Source organism: Anas platyrhynchos, chromosome 1 (assembly GCF_047663525.1).
Source record: "Anas platyrhynchos isolate ZD024472 breed Pekin duck chromosome 1, IASCAAS_PekinDuck_T2T, whole genome shotgun sequence".
NCBI classification, from domain to species: domain Eukaryota; kingdom Metazoa; phylum Chordata; class Aves; order Anseriformes; family Anatidae; genus Anas; species Anas platyrhynchos.
The window spans coordinates 171541655-171563373 of NC_092587.1; the positions used below are offsets into that span (position 1 = coordinate 171541655).

Below are 21719 nucleotides of genomic sequence, written 5' to 3' on the forward strand. Positions count from 1 at the left end.
CATCAACCCAAAGTTAAAAGCTCTCTAGACCACTCTGCAGTACTTGCTCACAGCTCCTTCAAGCCACAGTGCTCTCTTGCATTTTTTTAAGATGAAAATCATTAGATTCTGGTAAAATAACCATGTTGCATAATCCCAAAGGAAGAGTAAACTACAACTGTACTATCTGGAACATGAATGAAGGCATTACTTAAATGATAATATGGGATTATATAATTGCAGAATCACCTAGGTTGGAAGAGACCTCCAAGATCACCTAGTCCAACCTCTGACCTAACACTAATAAGTCCTCCACTAAACCGTATCACTAAGCTCTACATTTAAACATCTTTCGAAGTCCTCCAGGGATGGTGACTCTACCACTTCCCTGGGCAGCCCATTCCAATGCCTGACAAACCTTTTGGTAAAGAAGTTCCTCCTTATAACCAACCTGAAACATCCCTGGCACAACTTTATCCCATTCCCCCTTGTCCTGTCACCAGGCATGTGAGAGAAGAGACCAACCCCCACCTCGCCACAGCCTCCTTTAAGGTACCTGTAGAGAGCGATAAGGTCGCCCCTGAGCCTCTTCTTCTTCATGCTGAACGAGCCCAGCTCCTTCAGCCGCTCCTCATAAGACTTGTTCTCCAGACCCCTCACCAGCTTCGTTGCCCTTCTCTGGACCCACTCAAGCACCTCCATGTCCTTCTTGTAGCGAGGGGCCCAAAACTGAACACAGTACTCGAGGTGCGGCCTCACCAGAGCCGAGTACAAGGGGACAATCACCTCCCTAGCCCTGCTGGTCACACTGTTTCTGATACAAGCCAGGATGCCCTTGGCCTTCTTGGCCACCTGAGCACACTGCTGGCTCACATTCAGCCGACTGTCCACCATCACTCCCAGGTCCTTCTCTGCCTGGCAGCTCTCCAACCACTCCTCTCCCAGCCTGTAGCTCTGCTTGGGGTTATTGCGCCCCAGGTGCAGGACCCAGCACTTGGCCTTGTTGACCTCAGCCCATCGGTGCAGCCTATTCAGATCCTCCTGCAGAACCTTCCTGTCCTCGAGCAGATTGACACACTCACCTAACTTGGTGTCATCTGCAAACTTACTGAGGGTGCACTCGATCCCCTCATCCTGGTCATCGATAAAGACATTAAAGAGGACTGGCCCCAGTACTGAACCGTGGTGGAGGGACTGCACTAGTGACTGGCCTCCATTTTGGAGGATTTGACTCCATTCACCACAACTCTTTGGGCCCGGCTATCCAGCCAGTTTTTAACCCAACTAAGCATGGTTCAAGCCATGAGCAGCCAGCTTCTTGAGGAGAATGTTGCGGGAAACGGTGTCAAAAGCCTTGCTGAAGTCAAGGTAGACCACATCCACAGCCTCTCCCTCATCCACTAAGCGCCATCACATTGTCATAGAAGGAGAAAGATTGTATACAAAAAAACAGTTGCTCCAAAAAGTATTTGTTAACTGGACAGGCAACTGCACACATACTAATGAATAATCTTAGTTTTTCAATGTGAAAAGTACAGTATCATCTTATACAATACACAGTATTGCGCTAATGACATTATAATATTCATACTGAAAGTTTAAAATTTATTTATGTGAAAACTACTAGATAAATCTGAATTCTTGACCTTGAAACGGGAGAACGAGACAAAGGGTAGTGACTGAAAGTTGAGGTTTAATGAATTCAAAAGCAGAAGTAAGGCATATATGTTATCAAGTAATAATGAATTTCCAGAGTAAGTTACTTTTTTCTATAACACTATTTTAAAATACTTTTAAAATTTTATAACTAAAATTTATTTTAAATTGGTGCCAATCTGGAATGTGAAAGATGATAGAATTACTTTGTTGACAGCCCTTTCAGTTTCCTGATTTCAGTACATCACCCTTCTCTTTGATGTCTTTTACTGACTACAGTAATGTGTTTCTTTTTCATTCTACTGAGATTTTAAGTGAAGTATTTGTCAAAATCATTCAAGTGTAGACTTTTAAGACCACCTTCATAATTTCAAAATGAAGTGCATCTATTTACTTTAAGAACCATTTGTCAAGCAGACCATGATTAGACAAAGCCTAGATTTCCTCAGCTTATATTTGAAGATGAAACCTCATATAAGAACATACATGACTCTTGTAAAGAAGAACAAAAAAATGAATACAGTATAAACAAATATCCACATTATAATGTGATACAATGTATTCAGGTCTTTCTAGACACAGTTTAAATAGACTAAAACATAATTTACTCATATTTAGTTGACTCATAGGCTTCTTCCATACAAAGAAACATATTTAAGTACTTCACATTGTGTTCAGAAAAGAGTCTGCAATGTTAACTACGCACTCTGACTGGAGGGGGCTAGTAGATCAACTGTTGGATATACTATGTAGAACAAATCAAAAGCCCTTCCAGCAAATCCTGAAAGTCACTAGAACTATTTAATACCAGTGGTCTTCAAACAGTACTTACACTTGCCACAGGGTCAGCAAGTTAAGACATTGCCGCACACAAACAGGATGGCAGCAATTATCCTTACAACAAGAGATGTTCCAGATCAAGCTAGAACCAGAAGCATACTAACTTGCCAAAGTACTGTGATCGAGGTAGAAAATCTTCTAATAAATCAGTCCCTTCTGATCTCAAAGTTACAGAGGTAAAATCTGAAACAATTCCCAACAGCTACCTAATGATTTTTACGTTATATAACAACTAGACTATAACCTACTGTTTTCAAAATACTGCCTGCCTAGAGGCATTGCTTTGACACACTCAACCTCATCTGAAAACTAAAAAGTCAACCTTTCACAAGGACTTTGCTATATCTATTATATCTAGCATTATCTACTTTTTCTCAAAAATACAGACGGAATCATGCCTCTTTAAAGCTCCTGAAATAGGCATTAGGAGCTAAGAACACCATCAAAACACTGAAAAGGTGAAGAGTTCAAGGATGAGAGCTTACCTAAAGCTGCTAAATAGTTCTCTCTAGACAGACTATCAGTTCGATCTGTCAGCATCACTGCATGCACAGCCACAAGTACCTAAGCCTGTCAAAATCATCTCAATTATAAAAGATCAATGAAAAATTCATTTTTGACATATGCAGCTTCGAACACAGAGCAATCACTCTCAATGGAAGCTAAATACAAGCACCTCAAGACTGAAGCTTTTTAATGCGGATCAGTTTTAACTGGAACAGCGAATTCAATCATGCCTTAAACAAAATAAAAAAGGCTGTAGGAAACGATGACATTCACAATCAAAGAGATGGTAGAAGGCAACTAAACACTGTTAGTTATACTAATGTACTGGCAGAAATTGGGAAGTGTAAGAGTAACTTAAAGCAAGAATTAAAATATGTAGCAAGTTATGTTCTAACTGCTTACCATCAGCCTGTCAGCATTTGGAAAGCATTTCTCTGATGTCAGAAATGAAATCCTTTCTGAACTCTCGTGGAATGAATGTTTCAATTGTAATGGAGCATACATACTCAAAAGAAAACGAAGCTATACCCTAAATGTAACATCATTACTAAATTGTACATTATAACTTGTTATAACAGACTTCCTTGCATCTTCATTACATTAAAAATACCTCACATATATGCATGGCATACAGTCATCTGGATGGAAATGCGACGGTTCAGCCTTCTTAAATCCTATGCAAATGTGGCCATCTTGTGGTTAATGGTGGTTATATAGATTTTTAAGGCCACGCAAAACAGATATAAATGAGCGAATAAAAGATTTTTGTGTATCAGTGACTAAAGTTGACAATCACCTATATGGTCAACTGCCCACATCGTTTCACATTTAGACACTATTATGTCTTTTATGAAAATATTTGCCTATCGTCTTAATGCTACAAATCAAAGTTATTTTCCATGCAAGACGAACAACAGAAATGTGTAATTTTTCTTCCCTCCTGAAGCATTTCTGAACCACAGGTACCTTCTACTGAGAGATTACACAAAGAATTATTTTTACACATCTCAAAATAGGCAGCAGCTCTTACTAAGTAGGCAGATTTGCCTAACTTCACTAAATGAAAACTGTACTGTTAGGAAAGCACAGATCAGTGTACTATCTACTAGTTTGTGCTAAAAGCTATAAAAAAGTAATTCCCAGACTTTTTCTTTACAGTCCATACTTCTTTTATAAAGCTGGAGGATTACCTTTCTCCAGCAAAAGGTTTACAGAGTGTTTTTTTTTCTAGAATAACCACCTAAAAGCTATGATTTAAATAAAAAAGTTGATTAAAGTAAGACCAAACTAAATTTTAGCCAAAGTTCACACATAGAAAGTCCAATCTCCTTAGCAGTGTCAACAGAAGAAGACAAGTTTGGAATTTAAGAAATAACAAAACAAAAATGAATGTGCGCCACAATTTTCCTTCATCCCATTTTCTCTGGCTTCTCAAAACCCACATCACCGTTGCCAGGAGTTATCTACAAAAAAAAAAAAAAAAAAAAAAAAAAAAACTTTTTCCCCGTTTGTATTTTCACTCTTTATGACTGAAAATGAAAGGAATAGATACACACTGATTTCTCTCAATTACCTGACTATATGGGAAATAGAAGTACCTTGAATCAAGCAAACTTGAATTTTAAAAAATTTGGATTGGATTGGATTCCTGCAGCACACAATCCTACTATCCAGTCTTCCATCCCCATCAACAGTAAGACAACCCCCTGCAGAAATATATCAAGCTCTATTCACTAACAACAATGACAGATGCATTAAAAAAAAAAAAAACTTAAAAACTGCTACAGGGAAAAGATGTTCCAGAATATTATTGCACTGATTATTAAGCATCTTTTTTTTTCAGTTTTTAATCTAGATTTCTTGACTAGTTTAAATCAATTTCTCCACCAAAAATTCTCTTCCAATTTAAACTAATCTTACTCCTCTTTTATTACTTCCTTCTTTCTGATATGCTTACAAACTCTGTACCTCCTCCCTGATTCCAAGTTTGCTGCATGGAAACATACCTTCCTTTCCACTTCCCACTTATCCTAGTAATACTCCCTTGTACCCGCAGTATCTCAATTTTACCTTTCTCAAAAACAATGACCAAAATTATACAATCGTCAGCTGCAACAAAACCTCTGCAATGTCTTCCCAGATGTGTCTCAGAACACATCTTTATTCCACTTTCCTTTTCACAGCCGCATTGCACTGTTTACAGCAACTTCTATAACCAAGTTTCTCTCCTCTGCATTGACTCCCAAATGAGGGAGTTCTAAGCCTACAGCAGGACTGTCAGTCCCCAAATATGTGATTTCACATTTTATACACGTAACTTTTGCTTACTTAGACACAGTAATCACAACTTTCATACACCTTCCTTATTTTGCCACAGAAGTTAGAATATCCATACTGAAAATGGAGGCAAAGTATCAAGCTAGGAAAAAAAAATAAAATCATTTACCTCTTTATTAAATATTTCATTTAAAAGCTTCTTTTATACTGAAATCCGTGAGTCTGGATTTTAAATCACTGAAATCACATCATTACTCTCCCTAATCATTACTTCCCTTTTATCACTCTTTTCCTTTTTCAGTGGACAATTTTAGTTCTGAACATATACTGGATAACCTTAAATTAAAAGTCTGTTGAGCTACACATTAGTTGCTTATCCTCTAGCTCAGTAAGTCAACATAAAATCAATCACCAGCCATTCTTCCCCAAACACACCCACACTCCTCTTTTAAAATATAATAAATTTTTCACAAATCAACAAAACATCTCCAAGCATAAAGGTCACACTTGTAAGTTTTTCCTACAATCTACCAAAAAATGCATAATTTCCAACATCTTTTGCAAGAACAGCACTCTAAGTGTTGTCATCTAAGTGCAGTGACTTGCTTTTTACTTTGCGATCTGAAGCACTCCAAAAAACAAGGTCAAAAAACATTTCCAATATTTCCTATGTCTGCAACACACTTAAAATCGTTTGTTTAGTCAAAACTGCTAATCTAAAGAAGTTCACTCTTGTATTTCTCACTGGAATTCTAAACGAACAACATTAAGTGAAGAGACCTTTTATGAATGTGCCATCCAACATTTGGAGCTCTGGACAATGTACATAGGTACATGAACTTTACATTCTTTTTTTACTGGTCCGATGACTACAAGACACCATACACATTGCCTACCTTGAATAGCCACAGAAATGATTTTACAATAAACTAATATCAAGCCTATGTTTTCTGTTAGTAATTAAATTGCATAGGTGTCATAGCCCTCCTACCCTCAAGCAAATCAGCACTCCCACCCAACTTGGTGTTATCAGTAAACTTATACTAAGAGTGCACTTGATCCCCTCGTCCAGATCATTGAAAAAGATACTAAGCAGAATTGGCCCCAGTACTGAGCTCTGGAGAAACTGCTAGTGACTGGCCTCCAGCTGGATTTAATTCCATTCACAACAACACTTTGGGCCTGGCCACCTAGACAGTTTTTTACCCAGTTAAAAGTACAACCATCCAAGCCATGAGCAGCCAGCATCTCCAGAAGGATGCTGTGGGAAACTGTGTCAAACCTTTAGGAAAGCCTAGACAAACAACACCCACAGCCTATTCCTCATCTACTAAGCATGTCACCTTGCCCTAGAAGCAGATCATGTACATCAAGCAAGACCTGCCTTTCATAAACCTGGGCCTGAACACCTGGCTGTCATGTATGTTCCGCATCATGGCACTCAGGATGATCTGTTCCATAGCCTCTACTAGCAATAAAATGGAGAAGTTACTAAGTATATTCTCAAGTAAAAAGCTGAACAACTACCTCTAAAGAAACCCAACAGTAATCCAACAAACCTCTGGAAAAAAAAAAAAAACTATAAAAATCACTTCCAACTGAAAGTATGTTTCAGTTGGAAACTAAAATAGCAAAACTAAATATGAAAAGCATTATAATGCACCCAAAAATACTTGGAGAATTATATTCATCATAGAATGGTTTGGATTGGAAGACACCTTACAGATATAGTTCCAGACCCCTTGCCATGGGCAGGGACTCCTCCCACCAGACCAGATTGCTCAAAGCCCCATCCAGCCTGGCCTTCAACACTTCCAGAGATGGGGCATCCACAACTTCTCTCAGCAACCCATTCCAGTGCCTCACCACCCTCATGGTAAAAAAAAATTTACCCTCATATTAACTAAATTTGCCCTTTTCTAGCTTAAAACTGTTACCCCTTGTACTATCACAAAACCTCAGAGTAAAGAGTCCTTGCCCATCTTTCTTATGGGTCCCCTACAGGTACTGGAAGGCCGCTATAAGGTCTCCCTGGTGCCTTCTTTTCTCCAGGTTGAACAATCCCAACTCACTCCCTCAGCCTGTCTTCACTGAAGTGCTCCAGCCCCACTGTCATTCTTGACTCCCCTGGACTCATTACTAGGCCCATGTCCTATAGGACATACCTAATATGTCCACGTACTTTTTATGCCGGGGGTCCCAGAGCTGAACCCGGTACCCTAGGAGGGGTCTCACAGAAGTAGAGCAGAGGGGGACAATCACCTCCCTCATCCTGCTGGCCACGCTTCTTTTGATGCAGCGGCTTTCTGGGCTGCAAGCACATATCACCTGCTCTGGCCCTTCAGCAACCAACACACCTTGGTCTTTCTCCTCTGGGCTGCTCTCCATCCATTCCCCGCCCAACATGTATTTGTACCTGGGATTGACTCAACCCAGGTACAGAGCATTGCACTTGACCTCGTTGAAGTATTTAACCAAATATGTTTAGATTTTGTCAATACTACATGATCTGAAGTGCAGAATTCACAGAATCACAGAATTTCTAGGTTGGAAGAGACCTCAAGATCATCGAGTCCAACCTCTGACCTAACGCTAACAGTCCCCACTAAACCATATCCCTAAGCTAAATTCAGTAATACTCAATTAAGCAACTGCGAAATGAACAGTGTAAAAACAGGTGACGAGAAGTATTTTGTTTGTTTTCCATACTTCAAAAACAGAATGTTGACGGGGAAGAAAAATATTCAAATCACAGATATAAGAAAAAGCCTAGATTTTTTTTCTTAATTTTTCTAGGTGGAAAAAAAAAAGCTTTAAGCGCTGAAATATCTTTAACTGTACGTTATTCCAAATCATATAAAGGTAAACAATCTATCAGAATTAATTCATAAACTAACACCTTGGGAAAAAGGAAAAAAAAAAAAAGAATAATATTTTGAAGTAGCACTTGCAAAAACAGTTCCACATAGTAAGAAATAAAATTAATAATACTTCTTCCAGAAAGTTGTTTTAATAAATAATGGGTTTCATGCATGGACCGCTGTCTGGCTAGCCACTATGAACTATCACCCAAGCATGGTATCTCTCAAGTGGGCTTTTCATAGCTGACAATGATGTTCCCCTGTTGTTGTTACAGAAGCTTGTGGTGTATCAGTCACCACCCCATTTGGACAATAGCATCAACAGAAATAAATCCAAACAGCTCTTAAACAGCCTCTCTCATCAATCTTGCTTTCTCAAAAGAATGCTGCCTTGATTTATTGCTATAGTGAATTTCAACAGTAATGAAATATGTTTCTCAAGAACCTTCACATCAAAAATACAGATCATCAATACTGGGAAATTAGGGATAATGATTTGAATGGAGAACTACCACTAGGCTTTAAAATAAAAACTCCTTCATTTATCCACTCTCTTAAATGAATGTAAGGAAGAAAACAGGAAGGGCATACCAATGAGGTCAAATTCAATTTTTTTTTATCTAAACATACAGTGTATATGTCAAAAATCTGGCATATCTAAACTTTGAATATAATACTATCCTGTGGAATATAAAGCATTGCATCATCTGACATGGTTTATCCACATAACCCATAAGCTGTACAACCACAGGTAAATGACAAAGTTTATAACCTTAATCGTGTTTATCTGTGGATATTGTGAAGACAGTATCAACATTTATCATTGTGTATCATAATTATACAACTTTCCTTTATTCCTAACCTGCTTTGCTGCACTCACAAGAAGAAAAAAAAAAAAAACTTTTGATACTACGTCAAGATCAAAGAGGTTCAACTGTTTCTGAGCAAAAAGGAAGTTGTTAGGGTCATTCATGTTTATTTAAGCATTTCAAAGTTCAGAAGTAAAACGTCTTAATTATAAAGCGTAGCGAGCAAACTAATGTAAATATATTTATTGTATAACGCACTCAAATATTGGCTTCATTTGTATGTTGAATAATGACAAAAACAGACTAACGCAGTGCAGCAGTCTGTCATCACACAGAAATCACAACAAAAGAAGTGAAATAATATTGTCTACCTTTTCCACCTTTCCACCATTGATGTCACTGGGGAGGAATTTCTTGCCAATAGTTCTTAAATCTGTCTGAAATTAACAGAGAAGACAAGAGAATATTAACCTAAAATATCCCATTTAAAAAAAAAAGTATTATAAAAAGCAAAAAGCGCATTTCTTCTATATTGCCAATCACTTGTACAGTATTAAAAAAGTCCCTCTAACCTCTAACCCTCCATATAAGATGGAAAAAAAAAATTCAACTACTTAATTTTCAACACATTTTCAAAGATAGTTAAAAATGCTTTTAACTGTTGAAAAGAAATGACTAAGTAATGCTTATTTATTAGACTCAACTCTGATGTTTAATACAGGCAAACTTCTTCCTTCTTCATCTGGCACTTAAGAGAAAAGCATTTTTAATTTTTGTGTTTTTACACATACAAATCCATCATAAAAGGTTGAGAACATTTCTGCAATTAAACCTAGAGTAAAAGTCTACACCACATTTCTATTAAATGCTTTTCACCTTAAATGTCTGCCTGATTATTTCTTTTGGAAGTGAGGTAAACAGCTACGTGACGTTATTCAGCAACTATGCAACACAGCTGTTGATGGCATTTAACTGAAGAACTCATATGATCAAAGGAATAAATCTCTACAAAAACACCTTCCCCTAACCACAGTTTGGACAAGCATATCAATCAGGATGATGCATGACAAAAGGATAGCCTGGATGGCTTATGTGTGCAGCATGTTAAAATAGGAAATGGAGTAAAAACTAATTAAACTTTACACATCAAGTTTTTGCAGAGGGACCTGGACAGGTTGGATCAATGGGCAGAGGCCTATGGGAGGAGGTTCAACATGGCTAAGTGCTGGGTCCTGCACTTTGGCCACGACAGCCCCATGCAACGCTACAGGCTTGGTGCAGAGTGGCTCAAAAGCTGTGCAGAGGAAAAGGATCTGGGGGTGTTGGTTGATGCTTGCCTGAACATGAGCCAGCAGTGTGCGCAGGTGGCCAAGAAGGCCAACGGCATCCTGGCTTGTATCAGGAATGGTGTAGCCAGCAGGACCAGGGAGGTGATCATTCCCCTACACTCTGCTCTGGTGAGGCCGCAGCTTGGTTACTGTGTTCACTTTTGGGCCCCTCAGTACATTGAGGCCCTGGAGCACATCCAGAGCAGGGCTATGAAACTGGTGAAGGGCCTGTAACACAAGTCCTACAAAGAGAGGCTGAAGGAACTGGGGTTGTTTAGTATGGAGAAAAGGAGGCTCAGGGGAGACCTTATTGCTCTCTACAACTACCTGAAAGGAAGCTGTGGGGAGCTGTGGGTTGGCCTCTTCCCACAGGTAACTAGTGTTAGGACTAGAGAGAATGGCCTCAAGTTGTGCCAGGGGAGGTTCAGGTTGGAAATTACGACATATTTCTTCTTAGAGAAAGCAGTCAGGCATTGGAACAGGTTGCCCAGGGAGGTGGTGGCATCACTGTCCCTGGGGGGTGTTTAAGGAAAAGGTTGGACGTGGTGCTTAGGGACATGTTCTAGTGGGTGATAGTGGTGGTAGGGGAATGGTTGGACCAGATTATCTTTGAGGTCACTTCTATATGAATCTTAATGATTCTATAGTGCATTTATATTTCTTAAGACTAAAAAAGACAAAAAAAAAAAAAAAAACAGTAGTGCAGACTAAAACACTTATGTTTTCTAAATTCCTTGGCTTGAAATAATTTTGTTTAAAACAACATGCTGCTGCAGATTCCTATATTGAAGCTAAAACCCTGCTTATTTATTCAGGTCACAAATGCTTCCTTCTAAAGAAGAAGGGGTAAGCAGAATTGCTACTAGAACTTATACTAACTTGCCATTAACACATACCAATGAACTACTGTATCTAGAACTGAGTAGCACTATATTTTAGCATGTAAAACGCTGCAAGCAAGTGCTTCATTCCATTTTTTTTGGCTGAGTAACACTGGCATCCTGTAGAGAGTAAGAATAATTGTAGGGATGCTCTGCAGATATTCAGAGTGAATACAGTAAAAGAGTGGATAGATGTTCAAATCGTTTTCTATTGCAAAACACAGCCATAGAGCGATAAAAAAGCACATTTGGTTTTCAATCTGAGCCCACATGATGAAACCAATCTGTCATCTGTCAGTTATTTATCTCTGAATAGCACACAAACTTCTATAAACTGTTCTGCAATGTTCCGTATCCATACAATTGACAAGTCTCCAGCAAGATGCTTTGCAACCACAGCAGCAGGAAGGAGAAAACACTTCAAGTCTGTTGCAAGATCTTATACAAAATAAAACCATTTGAAGAACTGAAGGAATGTTTATGTCCATTTCATACTTATTTCAGCAATTCACAGAAACACCTAAACTGGCTTCTTTCTTGGTTTCTTTTGTCCAAAATTACTCTAACAGTTAATGAGAGGTGTCAGTTTTTGAGAGATGGAATCTAAACTCACTTTTATCCTGTCTTTCAAGCTACACCACTTTTCCCTAACTTACCCAACAGGCAACTTAATCTTCTGGGCATCAAAACAACTGACAATGAAAAAACATTGATAACCAATTAAACTGGCTTTGAACACTGGCATAACATTTTTGTTTTATTGTGATTTTGATTATCCATCAAACAAGCTGGAAATGCAGTACTTATTTGTGAATTTCCTTGTCAGCAGAAATAATTACGACCAATCCAGATTTCTACAGTAAATCCAGCAACTGTTTGTAGTTACATAAAAATGTACACATCGCATGCTTTAAAGAACAGCATGCCCAGAAGTCAAACTAAGGATGTTTTACTCATCCCAACAAACTAATAGCTTGCACTGTAATTTCATGCTCATGTCCATACATAGCAGTCCTGATTTTATTATTGCTTGCACTTTGACTTCAGATTTAAATTTGAAACAAAAATATTTTCCTACTACAAAGTATGTTCATTTTTCTCCCCCCAGGTTTCACAGTTTGGAATAGAGGTCACATCCACATAAAATTAAGAAATAATTCATATATGCCAGGAGGGAGGAAGGCACCTTGTCTGTGTGATTTATGTAAAGGACAACCGTATATTTAATTAGCCTCACACACTTATACCTGACCCTTTAGATATATTGTTTTTAGCATGATTTGTCAGAAAAAAAGTTCACAATCATAACTTACATTAAGGGCAACTAGGATAATGTCATTTGTATTGACTTTTTCAGATGAACTTATACAAGCTTCGATTCCTTCATCTGAAAGATACCTGTTAAAGAAGAAAATATATATATTTATTAGAATATCACATTATTTATATAATAGTCAAACATTTGTTTTGCAGGTAAAGCTTATTGTTAGCTTCTATTTTCTATGCTAGTGAAGCACAGCTTAAACAACTACTTAGAAAAAAACTTCATGTAGTCAGTTCCATTATACTGAGGTAAGATTAAGAGAATCATTTTTTCTTTTCACAAAATAACAGCAACTATTTTCAACACATACCCACGACCAAGATTACAGGAACCTGGTTTAAAAAAAAAAATTAAAAAAAATCAACCTCTTGGGCATTACTCAGTATTATAGTGACATACTCATGCATTTGTAAGGAAAAAAATTATCAAGAAAAAAAAAAAAAAAAAACAAACCACATCTGTTTCTAAAGAGCATGATGACACAGTTAAACGCTCAAAGGCTGGGCAATACAATACCACCAACCAATACAATTAATAAATAAAATTTGTTCATCTGAAAACTAAGGAACTTAATCCATTACAAAAGGATTTGGCTAATAAATTCAGAAGGGCTGACGATGTCTTGAGGTCCCTTCCAACCCCTACAAGAAATGTACACTACATTTCTTGTTACAAGAAATGTAACCCCTACAACCCCCACAGAATCACCCCTTCTGTGATTCTGTGACCTGTTATGACTTCCAAAAACACTTAGCAAAAGATGTTTTTAGCTCAACTCGAGTGGTCAGAAATTGTGATATTTATTTATCTTGCCTCACTTATTTCAAGCCCCTGCTTTCATTCTTACATAGCTGGCTATCTGTTTTCTCTGCAGAGCACTTAGTTTTCCTTTAAACATCACAGCAATCATTCAATGATTGATAATTGCTAGAAACTGAACCTGAAACACAGTACTTGCCCGAATTATATTCTCATACTAACTACCTAACAAGAAACCACCATTTCTCAAAGAACAACAAAAGATGTACGAAAGAAAGCTTAATATGCTTTAATAAATATTAGAAATATGCACTCCAGAGTACTTCAAGAAATACTTAAAGAAAACAACATCCAGGTGTAACATATAACTCTAATATAAACACGTGAAGGAAGAATCGATAGACCTTTTTAGTTCTAGCCCAGCTCACAGGAACAGCTCCAGCCCTGACAGCGTTGCCAGACTAATTAATGATCCCAGCTGAGCTCTAACCCAGACACCTGAGAGGAACTAGCTGTTCCCGTCAGACACTGACATCTAGCAAGTCCTGAGGGAACAGAATACCAGCAAAAAAAAAAAAAAAGGCACTAAAGAGGGAGGGGGGAGAGAAAAAAACACACGCATATATAACAACGTGAAAGAAACAATCCGATTTTTCATATAGAAGACACACACTTGAGAATAATAAGGTGGCAGGATTTGTTAGCCTGCGCAGAACACAGGATTTCTCAGCAGTGTCTTGGATCTCACGTATTGCCGCCTGGGAAGACACGAAGTGGCAATTCCTACCTGGGATTAGCAGACAGACCTCATTAGCTGGAGTAGGGGTAAACTGGGACACAATTCCCACTCTGCCAGGGGAAACTACAACAGTTATATCCTAGAGGGAGGACCCTGTAAACCACAGTGGAAGCCTTGAGTAATTACAACAGACTTCTAGAGAGAGAAACAGCACAGAAGATACAAGTTTACCTCCTGTTATCTTCAGTACAAAGTTGAATATCAGCTGTACCAGGCTGGGAATACAAAACCCATGAGCTGAATTCGAGACAAGATGTGGAAACATTCCTCCTCCTCTGCAAATTAAGTAATTCTTCAGTTTCTGCTGAAACTAGCAGAACTGCAATTCTGTTATGAGCTACAGTCTCGTACTTAGATGTAGGCACTAACATTTTCCAGCAAGAAAAAATATATATATTTTTAGCGAGTAAACAACAATCTGACCCAGAATTAAATTTTCCCGAGATGGGATAAAATTGATTACTTCTGCCATCATAAAATTCGCTGCTGAGTCATGTTGCAATTTCTCACTTCAAAGTGAAGACTGAAACAGTGCTGATAAAATCCCACTCTGCTTTAGTCCAAATTTTCGGTTTATAACTTAGCAGTTAGTTTGTCTCATTACTTCAGAGGGCTGTTTTGAGCCAGGAAAGATAAATACACACAAACAGCAGAAAAGGCCTTTCATTTTTGACTTACGCTAGTTTAAGCAACAGCATTTTGGAGACACATTGCCCACACCTGACTGAAACCTCCATCAGAGTTACAGAGGCACCAACCTATAACCAAATGACATCTGCAGACATCTGCTGCCCTGATAAAGCAAGCACAACAGCTTTTCAGTAAAAGCATGAGTTAAAAGCACAGTTTTTAAATTAGTTAAAAAAAAATAAAATAAAAGCTCTATAATCATCAAAGTGGGGTGATATTTTAAAAGCAAAAAACCACCACCCTAAACTATACAGGTATTCATTATTGAAAAAATAAATTAAATACATGAGAGCAATTCTCAGGAGCAAAATTACTTTCAAGAAGAAAGATCAAATCAGTAATTATCTCTGCAAAACTGTATTGAAGAACTTCAACAGACACAGAAGAAAATTTCTGAACTGGAAGCTTTTCAGGTGTTGCTTCTGTGCAACAGGGACAAAGTGCAGATATCACCAGAAATAAATGGTCAGGAACTGCGTAGGGAACAAATTGTAACCAGAAAGGCTGTACACACTAAGTAATCAAAACATACATTTCTCCTACCTTGATAGAAGCCTGGAACTAGGGTATGTCAGGCCAATCTTTCCTACTTTGCCCTAGTAACTCTCTTATGGACTGACTGCTTTATACAAACAGTACTCCAAATGCACATCTAGATTTTCTTCAAATTTTTGCAGAAAGCTCTTACTTAAAATAAAAGAATTTGTTCTCCTTACCCTCTGTTTTATCTCCTGTAAGAACTACCTACGTTTTAGTTTTGAATATTTCCTGCTACAGGTCCAGAAATTATTTCATTTAAAATAAATAAAAGGAGTATTTCTAAGAATTTTTTATTTTAAAGTAGATGCAGTTGTACAGGAAAACATATATCCATATTTCTCAAGCATTAAAAGGGAGTTACAACAGGCAAAATTAGCCCTTCAGTAAGCATAATCCTCAAAATATATGGATTATAAAGTCTGAAATTCTTTTTCCAGACTCCAGAGGAAAGAGAGTTCCCTTTTCCATCTGCTCTTAATGTGCTGTGATGGGTATGTGATGGGTAACATGCTTAATGGGTATGTAATGTGCTGTAGGTAGGACCTTTATAGCAAAAGGTCACTTGATCTTTTTGTTCACTCTATTATAGAAAAGAAGAAAATCTGAACCTGAACCAAACCCAAAATCAGAGAAAAATTCCTCAGAAGTCAAAGAGAACAGCCCTGGAGCTCAGTGCCTCATTGCCTGCATCCACGTTCTCTGTTCTGCACATTTTGCAAAATACCACGACCTAGCACAACCCCAGATAATGCAGGGGGAACGACGAAGTGATCCTATTACACTAACCCAATGCATTTCTACTGCCCAGGGCTGGGAGGCAATCCTAATCCATCCATGAACTGTCTCACCCTGCTGGAACCTGCTGGTGAACTCAGTGCCCTGGCTAATCCCTGCTCTGCACACCTCCATCCCAAGACGTTTCTTCTCCCTTTGCTTTGAAAAGGAAGGGGGCACCGGGAACAACCTGGCACATGAATGCTGCTGGTACCACCACCAGGTTTCCCTTGGGATTTCCTCTGAAGAAGCATTTCAGAATTACACAAATTTGCTTAAGGAGAAGGAGCAGGTAAAAGAATGGTGAAATAAATGACCACGAAGTGTGGAGTAAAAAAAGCCGAGAGTCACAAAGCCTTTTAAAAAGTAAAAGTCTAGCCAGCAGCTGGCCACTGACATCTTACACTGACAGCAAGGAGACAAATTATTTCCTTCACATGCAATGCAGATAACACTATCCTGGGTGATGAGACTGAAAGGCTTAAAAGGAGGCAACTAGCTTCCAGCTGGCAGCTTGAGTTTTGGCTCTATCCACCATATGCTTAAATAACCTAACACTATTTTTGAGAAAATTGTGTTTGTGGGTGTGTGCACACGTGTAAATCACTGAGTTTTTAAGGAACTGGTAACGGTAATCGCATAAATTCCAACAACTTTTTGTTTCTAAGGAAAAAGTACTCACAAGGCTTGTACAGCCTCCGAAGTTATAAACTGAGGTAATGCAGACAATTGTATTGATTTCAAAGGAATTGTGCCAAGTAATGCTGTATGAGTCACACAGGGATTTTGGGGCTTTCAAACGTTAATACATATTAAAAAATACGAAATAAAATCAGTTTACAATCAAATGGGCTCCAAGCTGCTTCATACAGCTGAGATGTTTATCCATGGATCATTCTCTTGGGAGAGAAGACCAGAAGAGAGAGGAAACACAGCAGGGAGAGGAAAATAAATGCTTCTACTGTGATTCTTCCACATTATGTTTGCCGAAACCTGAGGGATATTTGTCTCACATATTCCTCCCCCACACATCCAGCTCGGCTCATCTGAGACACGTAGCAGTGCAATCCTCTTAGCAACAGCTTTCGTCAGAAGAGCATCTCCTCTTTAAACTAAAAGCACCTGTTCTTACACCTCGGGATGAGCACTGCAGCCACACTATTATTAAACAAGCCATTCGTAATGCATCAGCATTTTCCATGTGAACCATTCACATATAAACCCCAATCTGCAATTTTTCTGTCAAAATGTTCGCTATAAGCTCCTATAAAAAATAGTTTCTGTAATTTTCCCTAATGCACAGAAAAACATATTCTGAATCCTTCGTTCCAAGCATGGTATCACCCTGACAGCCCCCTTTCTTTCCCATGTTACAAATACCCATTCTCCTTTTTGATATTTCCCGTTGTTGGGGGCTGTAATTCTGTAGTACGAGTCACAACTGCATCTCTAGCTATCTCATTTTATCCTCTGCTTTACTTCATCAGGAACAAATCACACCTGACATGCCCTGCACAGACAGATTTGTTATGGCTACACTATTACCACCTGTATAAAAGCAATCCCTGGTATCAAGTAAAATGCATTTTTGCTTGCCTGCTCTGTACTGCTGGATCAAATACTCTGTGCCCACACATGTGCATGTGCACACACAGAAGTTTTACAATGTTTAATTTAAAAGCTTTATTCTAGAATTAAATCCACCTAATATGCAATTTTCCTAATGCACAAGCAGCTTTCTTGAAATGCTGGGTTTGCTACTTGCAATTCACAGTTCATGGGCAACCAAAAATCTTCAGCTACCTTCAATCCTTTTCCTGTACTGCATTACAGAGGATTTCTAGAAAAGTGTATTTTCCTCCTATCTTCTCTACAATTAATGTTTTATTAAAGGAGAAACTTTCTTTAGGGAAACAAATAAGGGAAAATAACATCAATAAACATGCTGTATAAAATTCACCTATATCAGATTCACTTCTGTTCATAAAACTGCTGTGACATTAGCAGAAAACGCAAACTGCCTTACCAGTATTTCTTGTAATTCTGTCAGCCACATGAAACAATCCCGAAGTTTCATTATATGTAAATGTAACATTGTTATTTTCTATGTGTGTGTACACAAAAATCAGAATGTTCCTTCCATTGCTTCCCACAGAAAACAGACTTATACAATCATGCCACCTACAAGGTAATCTCTTAAATCAAAAATATTTGTAGAGAGCATTCATATTTCTCATACTTAGTAGCACCACGAGCGATGAGAGAACAATTTTCACAAAGCAAAGTGCAATTTAATGCACTCGTGGGAGACCACCACTGGGTGCCACTATTGCTCCACAGCAGAGCACTACCTCTTACACTAGCTATTTTAGATTTGTAGTACTCTTTTGATAGGGTTTCAAAGTGTTCTGCTGAATTTCGGTTGTATAAAGGAATTAGACCACAGTACTACAAATTTTATTGAGGGACTATCATTAAAGCTGTTTAAAAAAATTACAAAATACATTTTGAAACATTATTACAGTAAACATGAAAATCAGATTTTAAAATCAGGCTTCTTCTTGCCCCATAACCTGCATAACAACACTGGGAAAGCAACTGACATTCTTCTTTCTTTAAATAAAATGCTCAGAAGTTGAAAGGATGGCATAGTATTATGCAAACTACCAGTGAAAATAAAACAGAACCTAAAAGGTGAAGAACGGGGAAGGTTTGAAAGGGTTCAAACATTCTGCCAAAATCAGGGCCGACTTCTTCTTTCTTTCTCCGCAAGGCAAACGTCTGTCAGTAATGACAAATAACCTCCACTGTAGTGTCAGTGGCATTCCTGGCAATTTCACGATTACTATTCAGACACCCAAGACAGTGACGGTTTCCCAACATCTAACCCCACTGCATCACCTGCTGTTCCCTCTTGTTTTCTCCACATCTGTGGGGAAAAGACTATGCCATTGCTTTTTTCAAAGATCACGTTCAGACTTCTTCCCTCCCTCACATTGCTCTGTATCTTGTACATACAGAGATGATCAGAGCTAGCCAGGCGTGTTTTTATTCTCCCATCACCCCTCCCACTTGTTAATATTACTTTGAGTCCTAACCCTGATCACTAACAGCTTTGCATTCCTAAGGAGCTTTATCTTGTGTTTAAGCCCAGAGCGTCATGCTCCATCATCCTGGTGCTTAACGACAGTATCAAATAAAACCTGACCTAGAAGATGCCTCTTATTTTGGCGGTGAACCATCCCGTAGCCATTCTTTCTAGTCCAGTCCATGCAGTTTGATAGCTGCCTTACAGGAACTTAATCTAGATCATTTCCCTGTTTTACTCCTTAAACATAAAAAGAACAGTCAGAACAGACTGTATTATATAACTATTAAAAAGAAAATGTTTTAAGTATTTGCTGTCATAATTCCACTTATTTACATCATCCAGAAAGCTGAGAATTACAGAAGCTTGGCTGCAATTACATCAGTATTTAAATGAACAAACACTAAGTCTGTTTTTAAAATATTACTGACATGCATAAAACTGCTGCAAAGCCAAGTCAACACCGGAGTTCCCCATGCAACTAACCATGTCTCCAAGCTTCCTACCTTTTCACTCTTGGGCTTGTCCTGCTTTTTTAAGTGCTGTTTCCAACTCTCCAGCCCAGGTCAAGCCAAAACCCCATCAAGGCATTCATAAGAAATGCATTCTCAACCTCCAGTCGTCACACATGCATTTAGCTGACAAAATTTAAGGCTTAGATCTCCGTCCTATGCCTATGACACTTGACTTTATATTAAAACATTTGCTAAGAAAGCCCATGTATTATTAGAACTTAAAAACGCAAGCACTGTTTTGGTTACTTGGGGGGGGGGGGGGAGGGGATTGTTTTTAAACATTACACAGTAAAAGCAAAATATCTGCCCTCGGTTCCCCCCAGCTTCCTTTCCTCATGTAGGGAAGCAAGCACAAGTTAATTACCGTGGAGTAAAACCTATTTTGTCAGTGAAACTGTGGCCTAAAGAAAGCCTTGCAAATGCTCAAGAGCCCAGGGAAAGGAAAAATAAAATAAAATAACCAAAGTGCTTTAAGCAATAGCGATATTGTAACTTCATTCTAAATTGCTCCAGCCTAGAAGGCTGGATAAAGACCAGGATAAAAAACAAGATAAAGACCAACAGCTTCGGACCGTTACAGTCCTAAGCACAGGCAATACCAGGCACCATCACTAACCCAGCTTCTCATCCATTTTCCAAAAGACAAGGACTAATTTTATACAAAAGCTTCATTAACCACTGACAGTTTGAGAATTCATGAACACGATGGACACGCAACCACAGAAGCATTAGTCCATTAGCAGTTGGCCTGACGAGTCCATCACTCCCCTCACGCCTGCCCAGACCCACACACAATTCCTCTTCTTTATTACTGGTACATGTATTTTCCTGACAGCCTCCCTAAAATTGCTTTTCCAGAAGTGAAGTACAAAAAACAAGTTTTCAGCACACTCTACTGCATCCAGGTTTGGGGCCTCCAGCACAAGAAAGATGCGGAGCTGTTAGAGCAGGTCCAGAGGAGGGCCACAAAGACAATCAGAGGGCTGGAGCACCTCTCCTATGACGAAAGGCTGAGAGAGCTGGGGCTGTGCAGCCTGGAGAAGAGAAGGGGCCAGGGAGACCTCATTGCAGCCTTACAGTAGTTAAAGGGGACTTATAAAAAGGATGGAGAAGGACTCTTCACTTGAGTAAACAATGACAGACCAAAGGAGAATGGTCTTAAACTGAAAGAGGGTAGGTTCAAATTAGACATTAGGAGGAAATTCTTCACTCAGAGGGTGGTGAGGCCCTGGCCCAGGCTGCCTAGAGAAGCTGTGGATGCCCCATCCCTGGAGGTGCTCAAGGCCAGGCAGGATGGGGCCTTGGCCAACCTGGTCTGGTGGGTGGCATCCCTGCCCATGGCAGGGGTGCTGGAGTTAGATGGTCTTTAAAGGTCCCTTCCAACCCATTCTATGATTCTTCCACAACAGAGAACACACCTTAAAACACTTTAACACTTGCATTAACGAAGTATTTATAATAGCATGTCCCATAGTGTCCTGTCTGTGGCATTATGCTTTTCCCACGTCTGTTTTCTTCTCTGAAATTACTACTGCAGGGAATGCAAATCGATTTCTTAAGACATAAAAAGGTTCAAAATTCTGTTATGAGACTGGCATGATGTTTTTCACAAGCATTTCACAACAGAAAAGTTAACTTAACTTTGTGGTTTATTGAAACTTAAAACCAAGCAACACCTGCAACACCTTTGTTACCCATCACCAGTGACAAAGCCATCAAAAAAAAACAAAACAGACTTTATCCTCTTTCACATCTTCTATTTCATATGCCACATCTTGTGTAAACCATGAAAACAAAACTGAAGACCAGAATCAACTCTCCTTTTTTAACCTCAGTTATCAACAGGCAAACACCAAATAACCACCTGTAAAGCCCTGAGCAAGAGTCAGGGATGGCAGAAGTCAGAGCACGCCGCATCACCCCGTTCTGCGCGGGGCTGGACTTGGGGTGCCCACTGTCCTTCTCCAGGAAACCCACGGGGAAGGGGTACACGGGTATGATGAGCCCATGTGAGCAGACAGGAGGCTACTAAGCAGGATCCTCTCTGACAGAGCTGTGCAGCTGCTGGATTTACTTCCCTGCACTTCCAAAA

At 38.9% G+C, this 21719-nt stretch overlaps 1 protein-coding gene across 2 annotated transcripts in view; it reads right to left on the minus strand.

Annotated features, from left to right (window-relative positions):
- The window catches only part of TDRD3 (tudor domain containing 3), a 104312-nt gene that overhangs the window by 51465 nt on the left and 31128 nt on the right, over positions 1–21719 (minus strand). Inside the window, exons 2-3 of one of the 2 annotated variants that reach the window (XM_027472689.3) lie at positions 12452–12536; positions 9301–9366 (exon numbers count right to left, since the gene is read on the minus strand). In XM_027472689.3, coding sequence (XP_027328490.1) covers positions 9301–9366; positions 12452–12536 — 151 coding nt within the window. The remainder of the gene's footprint in view (positions 1–9300; positions 9367–12451; positions 12537–21719) is intronic. The other variant, XM_027472692.3, reaches the window with a different exon arrangement.